Source organism: Pipistrellus kuhlii, unplaced genomic scaffold (genome assembly GCF_014108245.1).
Source record: "Pipistrellus kuhlii isolate mPipKuh1 unplaced genomic scaffold, mPipKuh1.p scaffold_m20_p_14, whole genome shotgun sequence".
Classification (NCBI taxonomy): Eukaryota; Metazoa; Chordata; class Mammalia; order Chiroptera; family Vespertilionidae; genus Pipistrellus; species Pipistrellus kuhlii.
The window spans coordinates 6,912,006-6,928,400 of NW_023425449.1; the positions used below are offsets into that span (position 1 = coordinate 6,912,006).

General features: G+C 45.6%; 2 protein-coding genes across 3 annotated transcripts in view; one reads left to right on the forward strand and one right to left on the reverse strand.

The window, feature by feature from the left end:
* Positions 1 to 92: 92 nt before the first annotated feature.
* On the reverse strand, positions 93 to 12,032 carry CCNE2 (cyclin E2). Of its 2 annotated transcripts, none has more exons than XM_036436544.2 (12): positions 11,945 to 12,032; positions 11,046 to 11,081; positions 10,826 to 10,919; positions 10,686 to 10,742; positions 9,656 to 9,807; positions 8,718 to 8,853; positions 6,444 to 6,590; positions 5,656 to 5,751; positions 4,102 to 4,236; positions 2,567 to 2,678; positions 1,911 to 2,068; positions 93 to 1,247 (listed from the first exon to the last, which is right to left on the reverse strand). In XM_036436544.2, exons 1-12 carry the CDS (start codon positions 11,995 to 11,997, stop codon positions 1,134 to 1,136), a joined length of 1,290 nt encoding a protein of 429 aa, XP_036292437.2. In that variant the 5' UTR covers positions 11,998 to 12,032; the 3' UTR covers positions 93 to 1,133. The 2 variants fall into 2 exon arrangements, with proteins under 2 accessions (XP_036292437.2, XP_036292436.2); XM_036436543.2 differs by having other exon boundaries at positions 10,826 to 10,922.
* Positions 12,021 to 16,395, forward strand: part of LOC123652333 (translation initiation factor IF-2-like) — a 44,519-nt gene continuing 40,144 nt past the window's right edge. The window contains exons 1-2 of the mRNA XM_045581592.1: positions 12,021 to 12,043; positions 12,088 to 12,699. Of these exons, the coding sequence (XP_045437548.1) occupies positions 12,021 to 12,043; positions 12,088 to 12,699 (635 nt within the window). The remainder of the gene's footprint in view (positions 12,044 to 12,087; positions 12,700 to 16,395) is intronic.

Sequence of the window (16,395 nt, forward strand, 5' to 3'; positions counted from 1 at the left end):
TAATTAAATCCATTTTTGATGCTGAAATTACATTTTCCCAAAAACATTCATGTAGAACTAGTCTATATACCAACTTCTTATGTGAAGTTTACTTGTTTTTTAAATAAATAGATTGCTGGGAATTGGTATACATTTAATACTTTTCTGCCTTAATAGAAGTTTAGGTCAGGTGTTAAGGACATTGTCAAAGTGATCAAGCTTAACTCTTGTCGGAGTTAAGGACCTTAGCAGTTTTGCAAATGTAAATAAAGCCTTAGTCACATGGAAAAAAAAATCTTTAAGGATACCTTAGAGCAGCGGTCGCCAACCAGTGGTCCATGAGGTCCGAAAGATTGGCAACCGCTGCCTTAGCGTAATAAAGTGACTTTCTCATATAAATAGTTTGAAAGGGTAATTCTCACTCAAATTGTGATGTACAAAAAAAGTTACTATAAAGCAACCTGTATGTCGAAGCCCCACCTAGGAGCCCCCGCATTTACATTGTTTATAATTTCTTTGGTATTCCCACTGTTTAGAGCGCAGTTTTAAACACCATGTTCTTAGCCTTTCTGGTTCAAAATGTTATGTATGGCAAGGCAAATGAACTAGCTAAAAAATACTTTAAAGTTCATTAATAAAAATTCAAGTTTTACAATAGCTTGCTACAGCAGCTATAGATAAATTAGTCACCTTATTACAAAACTAAACCTTTGTAAACATGCTTAAATTTTATTTTCAAGAACCAAATTGCACTAAGCAAAATAATTTGACTTGAGAATCTAAAAACTAGATTCCAAGTACTGTATCACTTATCGTATCTTTTAGGTAGCACTTATCTAGTCTAAGATTTTAATGATAAAATTCCTAGTCCATCAAAATAGTAACACTGGATCAAAAGTTTTTATGGCATAAATTGTAGCTGGCTTCTATCCAGTCACCTTGGGAATTATTTTTTTGTAAACAAGGCCTGCTGTTTCTTTAAACAGCTGACAATGAAATACATTTCTTACTGCCAATTTTACGTGATTTTTTAAATCAAAGAATAACATTGAAATTTCTGAACTGGCTGGGGTAGTCCTGCCACTATTTTCCTGTAAAACTTTAGTACATTTTCCCCAAAACTCAGTGAATACTTGTCAGCTTAGTTAACTTCTTTAGTGTTTTCCTGATGGTTTTTCAGTGCTCTTCGGTGGTGTCATGATGCCTCCATTGCACACTGGTGACAGTTGTCCCCCATTCCTGAGGGTGTTTACGTAATTGACTTCCTCCTACACATGTGAAGAAGTGCAGATTAGCCGCTAAGGTAAAGTATTGACATAGTAAAATAGAGTCAAGCCAGATTTCTGGATAATAATAATATAATGGCCTTTTTTATTTTTCCATTTATGAAAATTTTTACTTTATATATAAAAAACAGAATAAATAAATAAATATATATATATATATATATATATATATATATATATATATATATAAAGGAAATAAGCATGTCTTTTTAGTATAGAAAGTATTACATATGACCCCCTTGCTCCCCACACCAGGCCTTCACTACCCTATTGTCTGTGTCTATGGGTTATGCACATAAGCATTAATTGATTGATCTCCGCCCCCCATGCCTTCCCTCTGAGGTTTGATAGTCTGTTGGATGCTTCTAGTCTCTGGGTCTGTTTACAATGGTCTCTTTATCTCTTTGCAACTTGATGTCATATTCTAAGATTTAGCAATTTGAACTGCTGAAGTCTTAGACTATTGGCATTGATCTTAAGAAACTTCACAAATCTTGCTTTGACTTCAAAGTCATTAACTCTTCCACATTTTGAAATCACTGTGCCCATTAGAACTTTCTATCCCTTTATTCTGTAGCATCCTTCCAGTCATCGTTTTGGTGACTTACTAGACAGTAAGACCAAAAAACCCCACAAGAAACATACCAGCATAGGCAGATAATTTGTGTGTGTCTGGATATTGTGTCTGTCTTCCATAGAAATCTTCTTAAACATCTTCAGCTTCACTGGACTAGTCCTTTTTACTACACTCGCAAAAGGTACCATCCACTCTACACATTCAGAAATACTGTCCCATTCCAAACCTAGGAAGAGAAAAAGTTAGCAAAATGTAAGGTGACATCAGAAAGTACTAATATATGCCTAATGAGTTTGTTCCTGCTTCCAAATTTAAGGATAGCTATATTAAAACTCATTTTAAAAAAGCTCAAATCAGTAAGTTTTAGCAAGTCAAAACAGATTATGACTTTCACACTATGAGACTATTTTGAGGGAGGAAAAAGACTTGGAGCTTCTTAACCAGTACCTTCTACATAGGAAATTAAAATGATCAAAACCCAAAGAACTCTTAAAGCAGAACTGTAATCATGTTGATTAACTTCAAATGGATTTAAATTACATCTGACCTTATTTTTGTTTGTGGATAGACACTGAGGATTTGAACTAGCAGACGGAAGATAATCACTACACTGCTAAATGTTTCCCATTAAAATTTTAGTTTCTGTTTAGCAGCATGTTAAAGTTCATAAATTAATAGTCCTCTAAAAGCTGCGAACTGCTAAGAAGGTAAAATTACAGCTTACCTGTGGCTTTCTTAACGACTTCAATAGAGGTAAAATGGCACAAGGCGGCAGCAGCCAGTACTCGGTACTGGAACTCCAACGAATCAATGGCTAGAATGCACAGATCTAAAAGCTGACAAAGGAAAAGGCAAAAGTACAAAGTATTTAGGAGACATAAAATATCAAAACTCAGTAACACTAAGTATTTTGAATACTTAGCACCTATTTTACACATTAGAATTAAAATTACCTTAACGTTTTTAACAATTTCAGTTCTCTACTTCTCAGTATCTTAAGGCTGCTGTGCCATATATAAGAAAACCTACAGTCTTATTCCATGTAGGATGTGAAAATTAATAAATATCAGTCATCTAAGATAAGCCACCACCCTGAAGAAAGTGGAGTCTTGGGGATTGTTACATAGTGTGACCTCTGCAAGGATCCGAGGATCCGGTATAGGGAAGACCTTTTGCTTCAATGACAAATACAAGGTAGCCAGGGAAGTATAGTGCTGTAGCTATAGAAAACGGCATTTGTGAAGATAAAGGAGAAAGCATTTCCTTTGGAACTCAAGTAGTAGTTCAGAACTTCTATAGTTAAAAAAAAAAAAAGTACCTTTATTCCTTTTTTTTTTTTTTTTTTTTTTTAAGAGTTCTGATTACTGGAACATTTTGATACTGGAAAGTTACATTTTAAGAACCATTAACTAAGACTAAGGTAAAGTAGATACAAAAAGAGAAAACATGTTTCTAAACAGATTAGATAAAAAGCAGTATATTCCAGGCAATAAGCTGTAAAAGGACTAGATTTCAGAGGCCTGAAGTGATATCAGTCCAGTGAACAAAACAAATTATGCCCTAGCTGGTTTTCCCAGTGGATAAAGCATAGACCTGCAGACTGTCCATTTACTGGTTATCCAGTTTTAGTGCTCATGAAGTGTTTACTAGATTTTCACATCCTACATAGAATTAAGAATAGATTTTTCTCTCTTTCCCTCTTTCCATCTATCTATCTCCTCCCCCCCCCCCCCCCCCCCCCCACACACACACACAGGAAGTTAGAAAATGTCATTTGTGCCGAAGCCAGTTTGGCTCAGTGGTAGAGCGTCGGTCTGCGGACTGGAAGGTCCCAGGTTTGATTCCGGTCAAGGGCATGTACATTGGTTGCGGGCACATCCCCGGTAGGGGGTGTGCAAGAGGCAGCTGGTCGATGTTTCTCTCATCAACGTTTCTAGCTCTCCCTTTCTCTCTGTAAAAAAAAATCAAAATATTTTAAAAAGAAGAAAATGTCATTTGTTGGATAGCTTATTTATGACTATAAATACACTAAGGCCCTGGAGCCTGGCTCCGCTGAAGCAGCATCCCAATGTGCCAGGGCTCTGCTGGTTCGATTCCTGGTTGGGGGAATTAGTTGGGGTCCAGGCAGGAATCAACCTGGGAACGCATGGGTGGGTGGAACAACTAATTGATGATTCTCTCTCAAATCCATCAATTTTTTAAAAAGCTGAACAAAACCTGTAGTTAACATTGGCATATATTCAATAACAATGTCAGTACCTGAGCTATCTGAATGAACTTTTCCTGAGAATACTGAGGTAGGAGAACTTTAGGAGCATCCGTAAGAGCATCGACTTGAAGGAAGAGATTGAGCCAGGAGATGACTGTTACAGGACAAAGTTCCCATTTTAAAGCCTGTTAAAATGAAATGAAAATGCCAGTTACTAAATATAGGTACATAGATACCACATTGTATAGATACTTTCTAAACTAGCCATTTAAGAAACTTTGTCTTTAGTGTTATTTTTTCCTAGGAGTTTTATTCTTCTGGACCCCTACTTTTATTCAAGATATTTATCGATACCTCACCATCAAAAGCTGCTTGTGTTATAGACTATTATTGACATAGACCCTCTTATTCTCTAATTGTCTGTATTTACAAAGTTCATTCAACCTATTATTTATTACTGCTTTTCTCATTTCTTGCAGTTGCTGGCCTTCCAAATCTGTTCTCTACTTTATTAATACTATTTTAATTGTATTCAATGACTCCACAACAAATTCCATTCAGATCGTCTTAAGAATTGATTCTAAATTTTTCTTTATTATTGTAATCTCCAATGACATCGTTCCCTCCGTGAAGCCCTGAGACTTTACCATTTATAAGAAGTCCAAAATAATTAGGAGAAAGCAGAGGGTCTAACACCTATAGAACTGCGCAGAGAATGCCATCTTCCCTTTACATCCTTGTACTACAAGTCTGAATCTGGATAATTTTATTTTATTTATTTTTAAACATTTTATTTTATTTTATTTATTTTTTTTACTTTTTATTTTTTAATATATTTTATTGATTTTGTACAGAGAGGAAGGGAGAGAGATAGAGAGTTAGAAACATCGATGAGTCATCGATCAGCTGCCTCCTGCACACCCCCCACCGGGGATATGCCTGCAACCAAGGCACATGCCCCTGACCGGAATCGAACCTGGGATCCTTCAGTCCCCAAGCCGACGCTCTATCCATTGAGCCAAACCAGTCTCGGCTGAATCTGGATAATTTTATTATTAAAACAGTATCAACATGCCAACAAGATCCCATTCTATCACAGTTTGTAAACATAACATGATAATTTGTAAATGAAAGTCATGTTTCCTTGTATATCCTATTAATAAGCCCATGATGTCCAAATTTAATAACATACTTTCTAGTAGTTTACACTTACTCTTTAATCTCTATTCTCTCCTCCATTTTCCTATTAATAGCCCTTTCTCTGCATACAGAAAAAGTGAAATAATTCTATTTTCTGTCTGCTGGAAGAAGGGGAGAATGACCAAGGTCTGGGAATCGTTGCAATTCATTTATATATATTATATGCTAACTACTAACTACCTATATGTTTTGAAAATGTTGTCCAAAATTTAAGTAGTATATTCTCAATATAGAAACTTGAAAGTAAATAGAATTTAATAGGTTAATATTTTGCATTAGCCTTTTAGAACTGGATCCTAATACTAAAACCTCAGTTTTGATTACTTACATTGTAGTATTTGAGATTCAGTAATAATTAGTTATTAGATTGCAACTAGAATAATAAAATATATAATTATTATTACCTTTAATATAATGAGTTCCATTCTTAAGATATCGTCTTCACTGCAAGCACCATCAGTGACATAAGCAAACTCCTGGAGTTTAGGAGCATAGATTTCCTTTAAAATGGATTTTAAAATTAGTGTTAAGCACAGATGAGATTGAGGTGAAAACAAAAGAATTATATACAAACTACCGACAGATTTCATTTTATATATATATATGTGTGTGTGTGTGTGTGTGTATTTCAGAGAGGAGGGAGGGAGAGAAACATCAATGATGAGAGAATCATCGGTTGGCTGCCTCCTGCACGCCTCACACTAGGGATGGAGCCTGCAACCCAGACATGTGTCCTTGACCAGAATTGAGATTGTGTGAAGGAAAATCTCAAGCAGGAAAGAAGTGCTTTCTATCCTGGCACCACCATCAGATACAAAAATATTATTTTAACCCAAAAAGTATATCATTTGATTGGTTAATCAGTTTTCAAAGGCCATTCTATTGAGTCTTTATGTCCCCATAATTCTGTATACAGGGACAGCATCAGTATACTGGTATTTTGTTTGGCATAATGAGCCATGTAATATTTGACCTAGATATTAATTCCAGAATTTAAACCAGGCACTTATCCAGGTTTGGATACTAAAAGGGAACTATGATATTTATCCAAATCATAATGTTCAGAAAATATTGGCAAACCCACTCGTCTTCTCTAAGGAGTTAACATCAAAGTAGTAGTGTTCCTGGAATTGATGTGCTGATTTTAAAAACTGGGTTGATAAATATGTCTGGATAAACTTTGAGAACTTACCTCAAGTTTGGAAGCAATAAATAATGAGGTAATTCCGATGAGTTGGAGCATATTTTTATTTATATCCTTTTGTGTCAACATAAATCTATCAAAAAAGTCTTGCGCAAGGTAAAATGTTTCCCTATGCAGTGTGTAGACTTCACATACCTAGACAAGAACGCCAAGGTTTAAATATTACTCCATGAATTTCTCCAAATTAGAAAGTTGTATCTTAGTATACTAGACCTTACAATACTTTCTTAAACCCAACTTTGCTTTTTAGGATACCAAAGTTAAGATTGGGGAGAAAAATAACATGCACTAACAGGATAAATATGTTGTCTGCATTTACTCTTATAGTTTTTTTTCATATGGACTTAAAAAATGTATTTATTCGCAAATACATTTATATTTTTTCTATGAATAAGAACTTTTTTCTACTCATTTCCTAATTATTTATTGCTGACAAATAGGTAAGTTTTCATGTTTCGTTTATATTCTTATCCCAATAGTTCCAACTGATTCTCTTCTTTTGATAGAGATTTAACTAAAAAATGACAATGGTGTTTCAATGTCATTTATTTTTCATGTTTTATTGTACTGGGTAAAATTATAGAAGAAAACTGAATTAACATTAATGATAAACTTTTTTTAATCATATCTTTTTTAGGACTGTAATGGGAATTCCCCTGTAAATTATTATTAATAATAAATAGTATCTTTCATTTCCACATTTATCATAGGGGAAGCTTTTAAGGGCTGTTATCCCCATTTTGAAGATAAGAAAACAGAGGGATAGAGGTTATGATAAACAATGTATCAAAGAAATTTATTACTACATGTTTTAAAATCAGAGATGGATACTGAATTTCAAAAAATATCTTCCACATATAGTGAGATTTATGATTTAAACTATTTAGGTAATAAACAGATTTTCAAATGCTGAACCATCTTTCAAATGCTGAAAGGATATAGGGTTTGGCAAAAGTAGGTTTAGAGTTGTGATTACTCAATAGTTATGTTCCATATGAACAACTTTAAACCTACTCTAATCATACTTTTGCCCCACCCTGTATCCTAAGACAAAGTAGAATTTAACACTGTTGGATTTGTCTTTTTTTAAAAAAAATATTTTACTGATTTTTTACAGAGAGGAAGGAAGAGAGATAGAGTTAGAAACATCGACCAGCTGCCTCCTGCACACCCCCTTCTGGGAATGTGCCTGCAACCAAGGTACATGCCCTTGACTGGAATGCAGGCCGACACTCTATCCACTGAGCCAAACCGGTTTCAGCTGTTGGATTTGTCTTAATATATTCTGTACAGTTTTGCATACCTAATCATATACGTAAGGGAAAATATGAATACATTTCATAGACCATCACTAGATAAAAATCAGTGAAACGTAAAAAGGAAAATAAAGCAAAATCAACATAATTGTGCTTAAATTGCTTCCACTATCACAAGACACTTAAAAAAAATAAAAAACCACCACCTTACAACTTCATGGCTGGAATACAATCTTCCTTTCTGGTCAGAATAAGGAATTAAGATAATCTGACTCAAAACATTTTGTAGTCCTAAAGACTTTTTTGAGTAGCTTCTGGCAGATGTACTCTACCATGTGTTACTCCGCCAAAAAGGCTAGTTTTTCTCCCTTAGGATATATCATTTCTATCTATTAGGGAAGTTACAGAGCAAAAATCAGTTTGTCTTCAATGTAAGTAATCATTCCCTCAGTAACAGTGAGTGGGCTTAAACAAGTTAGTCTGACACACATCTGTAGGGACTTCAAGATCACACATTCCTTTAGATCAGTGGTCAGCAAACTGCGGCTCGCGAGCCGGGGTTTGCTGCTCTGTGGACTAATCAGTTTGCTGACCACTGGTTTAGGACATAGAAATCAGGATTACAAATTATACCTTGATTTTGATGATACAGAAAGGACTTTGAAAGCTCTGAAGCCTAGTCTTTTCACTTTGCATAGCAGAATTCAAAACCTTGTCAACTATATATTCTATTCATCTTGAATACCCTCAGCACCTTGAACGGTGTCTGGTACACAGCAATATCCCAATAGCAAGAATTCTGAATTGGGTCTGGGCTGTGTGAGATTGAGATGTAGTGGCTGTGTCCTCATGATTTTCCATTTCGGTACTATAAACTATAGTAAGTAGCCCCAAACAAGGTGGCTGCTAGCCATGGATAATACATCGTGAGGGCACATGAAAAGCACCTTTACTTCTAAATATTTCCATCATACAGAAACAGGAAATTTGTACTGCTGGAACATACCTCTAAGAGCCAGTCTAGAAGTATTGACCTCATCTGTGGTTCCAAGTCTGAATGCAGAACTTCAAAATGTTTGTCATGAACATATCGGGTCTCTTTCTTTAGCATGTTTAGCCAAACATCATTTGAACATCCCCAGCTATGGAAAAAGGGAAAAAGACATAATTGTGTGGTTTACATAATATACAACCTGTGTTTTACATAGGAAAAATTCAACTTCAAGACACTGAAATCCAACTTTCAATTTAGAACTTGGCAGGAGACACTCTTATGGTAGTTTTATCTAACATTTAGCATGAAAAAAGTAGAAACCTGAAATTATACAGGAAAAACTTGGATTATGATAATCTAAATTGACAGATTTCAAAAGGTTTTTTGTTCCAATTTACTTATAATCCTATATAAGATAGCCATGTTTTCTCAAGAGCAATACTAAAAAGGCAAATATTTAAAGCATATGATCCCAGTAGAGTCAAGTTTCAATTGCCTCCAACTATTTTACTAACAGTGACTCTAAATTACTAGAGGTTTTGTATAAGCTGTACTTCCTAGTCCTGTTCATTAACTAGAAAAAAGTGTAGACCTTACTAAGCTTGGTAAGAAATAAATGGGATTGATATATCAAATTATACATGTTAAAATGTTTCCATCTTAACCATTTAGATAAATTATTTAAACTCCATTAAAAAGGTGATTCATTTCTGATAAGGCTTACCGTACTCAGCAAGCAAATGAAAATAACCTTATGGAATCAATGTTTAAAATTCCTCTATCATTTGCAAACAGCACTAGTTAGATTATATATCCTTAAATATCAGTAAAGAAAGTAATTTTTTTTTACAGGTTTTTCTATCTTATAATGAAGGTAAAAAATAAAGTAATGCCATTTATGAAATCCATACAATTTTAATCTGATATTAAATTATTGAAAATTTTCTTACCTTAAATCAGGCAAAGGTGAAGGATTAATAAAAAGATTTTTAAATCTGTAATTTGTAAATCTGGAGAAGTCGCTTGTTTCTATTTCTTTGTGGGGTGTTTCAATGATAATGCAAGGACTGACCCCTCCAGATAATACAGGTGGCCAACAATTCTGTCATTTAAAAGAAAAAAAGAATGGTGTGCAATAGGAAACCAGCTTTTATCTGAGATCTTTCATAAATGGAAGCTAATATTTCTAAACAGTCTATAGTTTCCCCCAAAACACCATTGCTAGCTAATATGCTGACTGTAGTTTAGTAAGCTGGCAGTTCTACTTATATTTCATAAATAAGTTGTATAGCTCATATCAATCGTCATAAAGAGTAACTGGTATTCTGGAAATACAAGACATTACGTATTGGGGGAATGGAGGAATAACAATGCATCTGTAGTCTGATACTAATAACTTACAGATTTATAAAATTGCTGTTAATAGTGGCAAGGGCACCTTATTGTATAAAAAGCTTACCCACGTGTGTCTCCCCCCCCCCCCCTCCAGTTAATTTTGCTCTGACACCTTAGATTACTTTCAGGCAAAACCTTAAGAATGGAAGCAAGAGGAATCAATTACTTAAGTCCTACTTAAAGGACCCTTTCCCCCAAATAATGTTGGTTTCAAAGAGCGCCACTGTCTCTCAAGTGTTTTCCTGACAACACACAGGAGGACTTCGGTGGCCGGGGCTGGCTGCCAGTGTGCCAGGGACCCCGCATCCTCTTTGGGCCGCCAGGAGCGGCTCTAGGACCTCCCTCCAGCCAGAGGGGAACAAAGAGCGGGACACGGGACGGATTAGGCGGGCCCCGGTGCGCCCTCCGAGAGGGGAGAGGGAGGAATTCACAAAGAGGAACCAGCTGCTTGGAGGCAAACTTGAGCAGGATTCAGGCTCCTAGCCACCCTTCAGAGAAGCGCCTCCCTGCCGACCCCTAGGGGCGCCGAGGAGAAGTGTCCGGGAGCCCACGGCCAAGCCCAGCCCACCGGCCCCGTCTGCGTACCCTGATCTCATACTGCTGTTTCTGGGCCGCCTTCTCCTCTCTCCGCTTCCTCACATCCTGAGAACAGAAAAGGCTGCTGTTACCCGAGGTCCCAGCCAGCGGCCTCCTCCCCTCCCCTCCTCCCCTCTCCCCTCTCTCACCTCGGCGGTCCTCCTCCTCTTGGCCTGAATTATCTGGGCTTCCTGCGGGGAATCCGTCTGGCTGGGCTGGGGCTGCTGCTTCGCTTGTAAACGGCTACTACGGTGGATTAAAAAAAAAAAGAAGAACGTTTAATCAGCAAAGCATGCGTTCCCAAGGCCCGCAGCTAACACATTGAAACACATCTCCAAGGCCAAAAAAAAAAAAAAAAAAAAAAGTTACCTGCGTCTTGACATTCTCTCCAGGTGCAGGAAACCTCTGGAGGGGAGAGAACGAGTCAGACACGGCGCCATCCCCGTTCTCCGGTGCCCAGAGGACGCTGCCCGGAGGTTCCAGCCCAGCCCCCCAGGTGGCCTGACACCCCCCGCTGCCCGGCACCACGTTCGCTATGGCATGGCGTTCGCTTTGGACACTGCCTGCATTTCCCGCACTGGCTGCGCAGCCAGGGTGCGGGTCACAGAGTTAATATTCACAAAGCACCCACCCCGGCGCCCCGAAAGCGCGGGAAGGAAGATCGCCCCCAAAGGGGTCTCCTCTGCACCCCCATCGCCCCGCGGGTGGGGGAGACAGCGCCTCCCCCCGCCCCGGGCTGTGGAGCCGCCGGTTCCGCGCCAATTTGGACCCGCGATGGCGGGAGCAGGGGCGGCGGGCGCGGGCTGGCGGCGCCCGGCAGCGCCCTCCCCGCCTTCCCGCCCCCCCGCCTCGGGCCCGCCTGTGGCTCAGAGGGGGCGCCGGGACCCCCGCTCCGCCAGGGGTGACAGGGAGAGGAGGAGGGTTCCATCCAAGGCGGGGGGACTGCTGTCCGGGGGCTTTCCTCCCCGTGACGGGGACCCGGACACCCATCCTCCCGCGGGACGGCTCCCAATGCGGGCGGGAGAGAAGCCCGTAGGACGAGGGGGAAAGAGGGGTCTCCGTGGCCTGGCACCCAGGGCAGCCCCCCGCCCCGCCGCTCCCCTGACCCCCGGCCCCCGGTCCCGACAGGAGCCGCCCCACCAGCCGCCCGGCCCTCCGCCCTCAGCGCCGCCCGCCTCAGCCTCCCGCCGGGAGCGGGGCAGCCCGAGGAGCCCGGGTTCCTTCCCTCCCGCGCCCCGCGCCCCGCGCCCCGCGCCCGCCGCCCGCACCTCCTCACCGCCCGACCGCCGCTCGGCTCAGCTGGCGCCGGCGCCAACCCCATATATATAGGCCCGCCCCGCACGCATGCGCCGCGCACTGACACTCCGGCCCGCGCGCCCCGCCCCCGCGCCCGCCCGCGCGGCGCCCGCAGCCCACGCGCCGGCCTCGGCCCGCCTCCGCCCGCCGCGAGGGGCCGCGGGGCGTCTCCGGCCGCGCAGCCCGCGGCCGCCCGCGCCCCCGCCGCCTGCCCGCGCGGCCCGCCGGCGGGAGGCAGCGCTCCGAAGCCCCTCCTCCTCCGGACCCCGCTCCCCGCTCCGCTGGCTTCCGCCCCGCCCGCCAATCGGCTCCGTTCCCTCCTGCCCGGGAGCCCGGGCCCTGAGGGTGTCAGGCTCGGCCCGGCGTGCGGCCCGGCGGCCGGGGCGACTCCGGGAGGCAGAGGGCGGCCGCGAAGGGGCCACCCCGGGGCGCGCCTTCCCTCGCCGCCCCGCCGAGGCCCGGGGGAGCCGGGCTCTCTCCGCAGAGGCGCGCGGAGCGGGCGGCCCGCCCCTCGGGGGCGGGGCCGGCGAGCGGGCCAATGGGAGGCGAGCGCCGCGCACCACGTGCAGCCGCTGCGGAATGTAAACAGCGCGGCGCGCGGCGGGCCACGTGGGCCCTGCGCCTGGCGTCCGGCGCCGGGAGCCGCGGGAGCCGCCGGCGGCCGCCTCGGGAAGAAGCCGCGCTCCGGGACGCCGACCCTGCCCGTGGCTCCAGCCCGCCGACCGAGGTACGGTTCAGCCCTGCGTCCCGCCCCCCCCCCCCCGTGTCCCTGCTCGGCGGCTTCCCACGCTGTCGTCCCCGCGCTGGAGAGGTTCGCGCCCTCCCTCCCTCCCTCTTCTCCCCAACCTGCGACGTCAGGGCGCCCCGGGGGAAACACCCTCCGGAGCGGGGCCGGGGTGGCTTCTGCCGGGGCTGGGCGGCGGGGAGCGCTGTCCCGCCACGTGCAGGCCCCGGGCCCGCCCCTCCGCCCCGCCCCGCCCCGCCCCGCCGCCAGCGCGCCCTGCGGAGCCCGCGCGAGCTGCCCGCGCGGGAGGCAGCGGCCCGCCTTCCAGTTCTCCCGGGCGGAGGCCGGCCCAGTGCATGTCCTCCCCGCCGCCCCCATATGCAAAGGTCACGAGTCCCTCTGTGGTGGGGCCCCGTAGGTCCCCTCGCTGCCCGTTCACGATCCCGCCCCAGCGCGCCCCGCGTCCGGGCGCCTCCCGGGAGGACCTGCCGGCGGTGCCCCGCGGACCGGTTTCGCGGCGGGAGCGGTGGGGAAGGGGCTGCCGTCGGAACAAAGCCTCCGGGGGCGAGGGCCGTGCGGCGCAGGCTCCCTGCAGCCCGGGAGCTCCGTCCGGACGCGGCCGGCGAGCGCGTCTCCCCGCCCCGGCGGCGGCGTGCGCGCGGGAGAGGCCGGGGGCCGAGCCGAGGCCCGGGCGCTGCCGGAGATGCACCCGGAGGCGGCGGCGGCGGCGGCCGGGGACCCCCCTCCACGCCCCCGATTGTCCTTCCGAGGTCCCCTCCCCACGCCTTTTTGTGCTTCGCGGCCCGTGCGGGCCTCTGAGCCTGGACATGAGTGCGCTTGGGCTTTGGGGCCACTGGAGTCCTCCCCCCCCCCCCCTCCTCTCATGCGTGTCCGACCACAGTCTCGTGACGCTGGCAAAGAGGTTGTTTTTGTCCCAAATATAAGGTGCCCAGACGTCCCGCTTTCTAACAGGTCTGTCCCGCTGCGTCTTTAAAAAGTCCCGATAAGGTGACCAGACGTCCCGCTTCTGGCGGGACAGTCCCGATTTTTTAACAATTTGTCCCGCAGCGGCGTTTTTAAAAAAAAGTCCCGCCGAAACCGGTGTGGCTCAGTGGATAGAGCATCGGCCTGCGGACTGAAGGTCCCAGGTTCGATTCCGGTCAAGGGCACGTACCTTGGTTGCGGGCACATCCCTGGTAGGGGGTGTGCAGGAGGCAGCTGGTCGATGTTTCTCTCTCATCGATGTTTCTAACTCTCTGTCCCTCTCTTTCTCTCTGTTAAAAAAATCAATAAAATAGATATATTTTTTAAAGTCCCAATTTCTTTTCTGCGGGACACATTGTTAAAAATCGGGACGTCTGGTCACCTTACCCACATATGCACAGGAGGACATAGGAAAGAGTCCTGCCCGGACAGAATCAGAAGAGACTCAGCATCTTGTCAGCCCCAAGGAGCGCCGTAGCCTTTGCAGTGCTGGCCCTGGCGCTGGGGGAGGGGGGGGCTCCAGTGCGCGGTGCTGGGGGGAGTGTGCAGCCTGCAGAGCTCGCAGCAGGATGCCTTAGGGAAAGGGAGGCCTCCACCCGAGCATACCAGAACTGGTCACCTGACCATCACGGTACCCTGGACACCAGGGTTGTCGGTGACCACCTGCAGGATTATTCCTGAAGGACTGGGTGCCCAGCGCTGGGCTAACTAGGAAGTTACTTGAAAACAAGAATCAGAAATGCACTCTGGCCCATGCCCTTGACGGTGAAGTGAGGAGAGAAGTGAGAAACACCCCCCCACGGAGGGCCTTGTGCCGTCTGTGTGCACCTGGTCAGCGGTCACGAGAGACTGAACAGGTCGTGGGCTTTCCCTGTCAGTTGCCTGAGGTTAAAATCCTGGGCTTCTCTGAGAAAGGGTTTCCTCTCAAAAAGGTAAAATGACACTCTTGTTTCAAAGCTGGCATTTCAGAGTGTGCATAGAGACTGTCCCGCTTGCGCCGTGCTAGCTCTTGGCTCTGCGGCCCTCCCCGCTCCTCCTTTATACCCGCAGATAGAAATTAGGATGTAATTGGAAGGGTCCTGAATAGAACAGGAGGGTGAGTCATAAAATCGCAGTTTCTCAGAACTGTGTTCGTGTAGTCGTCCTTTCGGGTCTCTTTCAGGCATCACCATTCAGTGTTGTCTTTGTTTTCTATTTTTGTAAATATATTTTATTGCTGAAACCGTTTTTGGCTCAGTGGTAGAGCGTCGGTCTGCAGACTGAAAGGTCCCGGGTTCGATTCCGGTCAAGGGCATGTGCCTTGGTTGCGGGAACATCCCCGGTGAGGGGTGTGCAGGAGGCAGCTGGTCGATGTTTCTCTCTCATCGACGTTTCTAGCTCTCTATCTCTCTCCCTTCCTCTCTGTAAAAAAATCAATAAAATATATTTAAAAAATATATATTATTTATTCATTTATTTATTTATTTATTTATTTTTTACCGAGAGGAAGAGAGAGGGACAGAGAGTTAGAAACATCGATGAGAGAGAATCTTTGATCAGCTGCCTCCTGCACACCCCTCACCGGGGATGTGCCCGCAACCAAGGCACGTGCCCTTGACCGGAATCGAACCCGGGACCTTTCAGTCTGCTATCCACTGAGCCACATCGGTTTCGGCATTGTTTCCTATTTTTATATGTTCATGTCCGGCTCCTTCTTTTGCCACTCACCCCACTTCAAAAATTCACTTACTTTGAAATGTATGAAATGCCTATGTGCTTGTAATCATTTTAGAAATCTGGGCATTTTCTGAAGTATATATTTCCCTACTGTCCATGCCGCATCAGAACACGTGGTAGAGAAACTCTTGGTGTCCACAGGGCTTTCGCTTTCAGAAGACAAGGGGGAGGGAACCCGGAACATTCTTAGAGGCACAGGCTTTTTTTTTAAAATTAAGGCCAGTCCATTATTTCTTGCTTCCCTGCATTGTCGCCTCCTCTGTGGAGCCTTCCCAGGTCCCTCCCTCCGCAGCTACCTCACCTCACAAGGACAAGAATCGCCTGGAGAAATGGCTTTTATTTCCAGCGAGGCCTTGGCCTCCGGGCAGTCCTCTCCCTATCACCAGGGCCCCGCCGCTCAGAGGCATGCTAGGCAGACCGAACGATGCCCAGTCTGTCCCAGCGGGCGGCACACTCATCCGTCCACCGAGCCACATATCAACAGCACCACGATTGGCAGTTCTTCGGAGAGCCACATTTTCTTAAACGTAAACGTCTTCTAACGCCACTTCTTCAACACAGACTCGCCCAGGCCGCGGTGTTTTGTGGAAGAGCCACCCTCCAGGGGGTGTTGCGTGTTGCCCCTCTAATCTGCCTTCCGATGAAACGTGTTGCCAGGGCTCGCTGGGATTTCTGAATCGCAGGCCTGCCAGGCGGCCACTGTCCTGCTGTGGATCCCCTTGGGTTAGAGGCCAAACCCCTCACCCACAAGCCGCTTACACCCAGGAAGTCCACCCGCGTGCAGTTTGCCACACGCCTGCCCTCGCAGGGACCTTTGCACCTGCACCTCCCCCCCCTCCGCCCCCATCTGACTCCCAACTCCATTAACTCTCGGGTAACACCACCACCTCTGGAGCTGCCCTGCCCTGCCCTGCCCTGCCTTCCCCAGATGGGGCTCTTCCTTCTACGCCTCCCTCCCCACTGCTCCCTTCTCCCGCCACCCAGGCCTCTCCCCTTGCC

Coding starts and splice junctions, on each gene's coding strand:
- CCNE2 (XM_036436543.2), bottom strand. CDS start 11,997: ATGGGGTTGGCGCCGGCGCCAGCTGAGCCGAGCGGCGGTCGGGCGGTG. Junction 5,752..6,443: donor TTATTGCTTCCAAACTTGAG/GTAAGTTCTCAA, acceptor TCCATTTTAAAG/GAAATCTATGCTCCTAAACT. Junction 4,237..5,655: donor TGGAACTCATTATATTAAAG/GTAATAATAATT, acceptor TCATTTTAACAG/GCTTTAAAATGGGAACTTTG.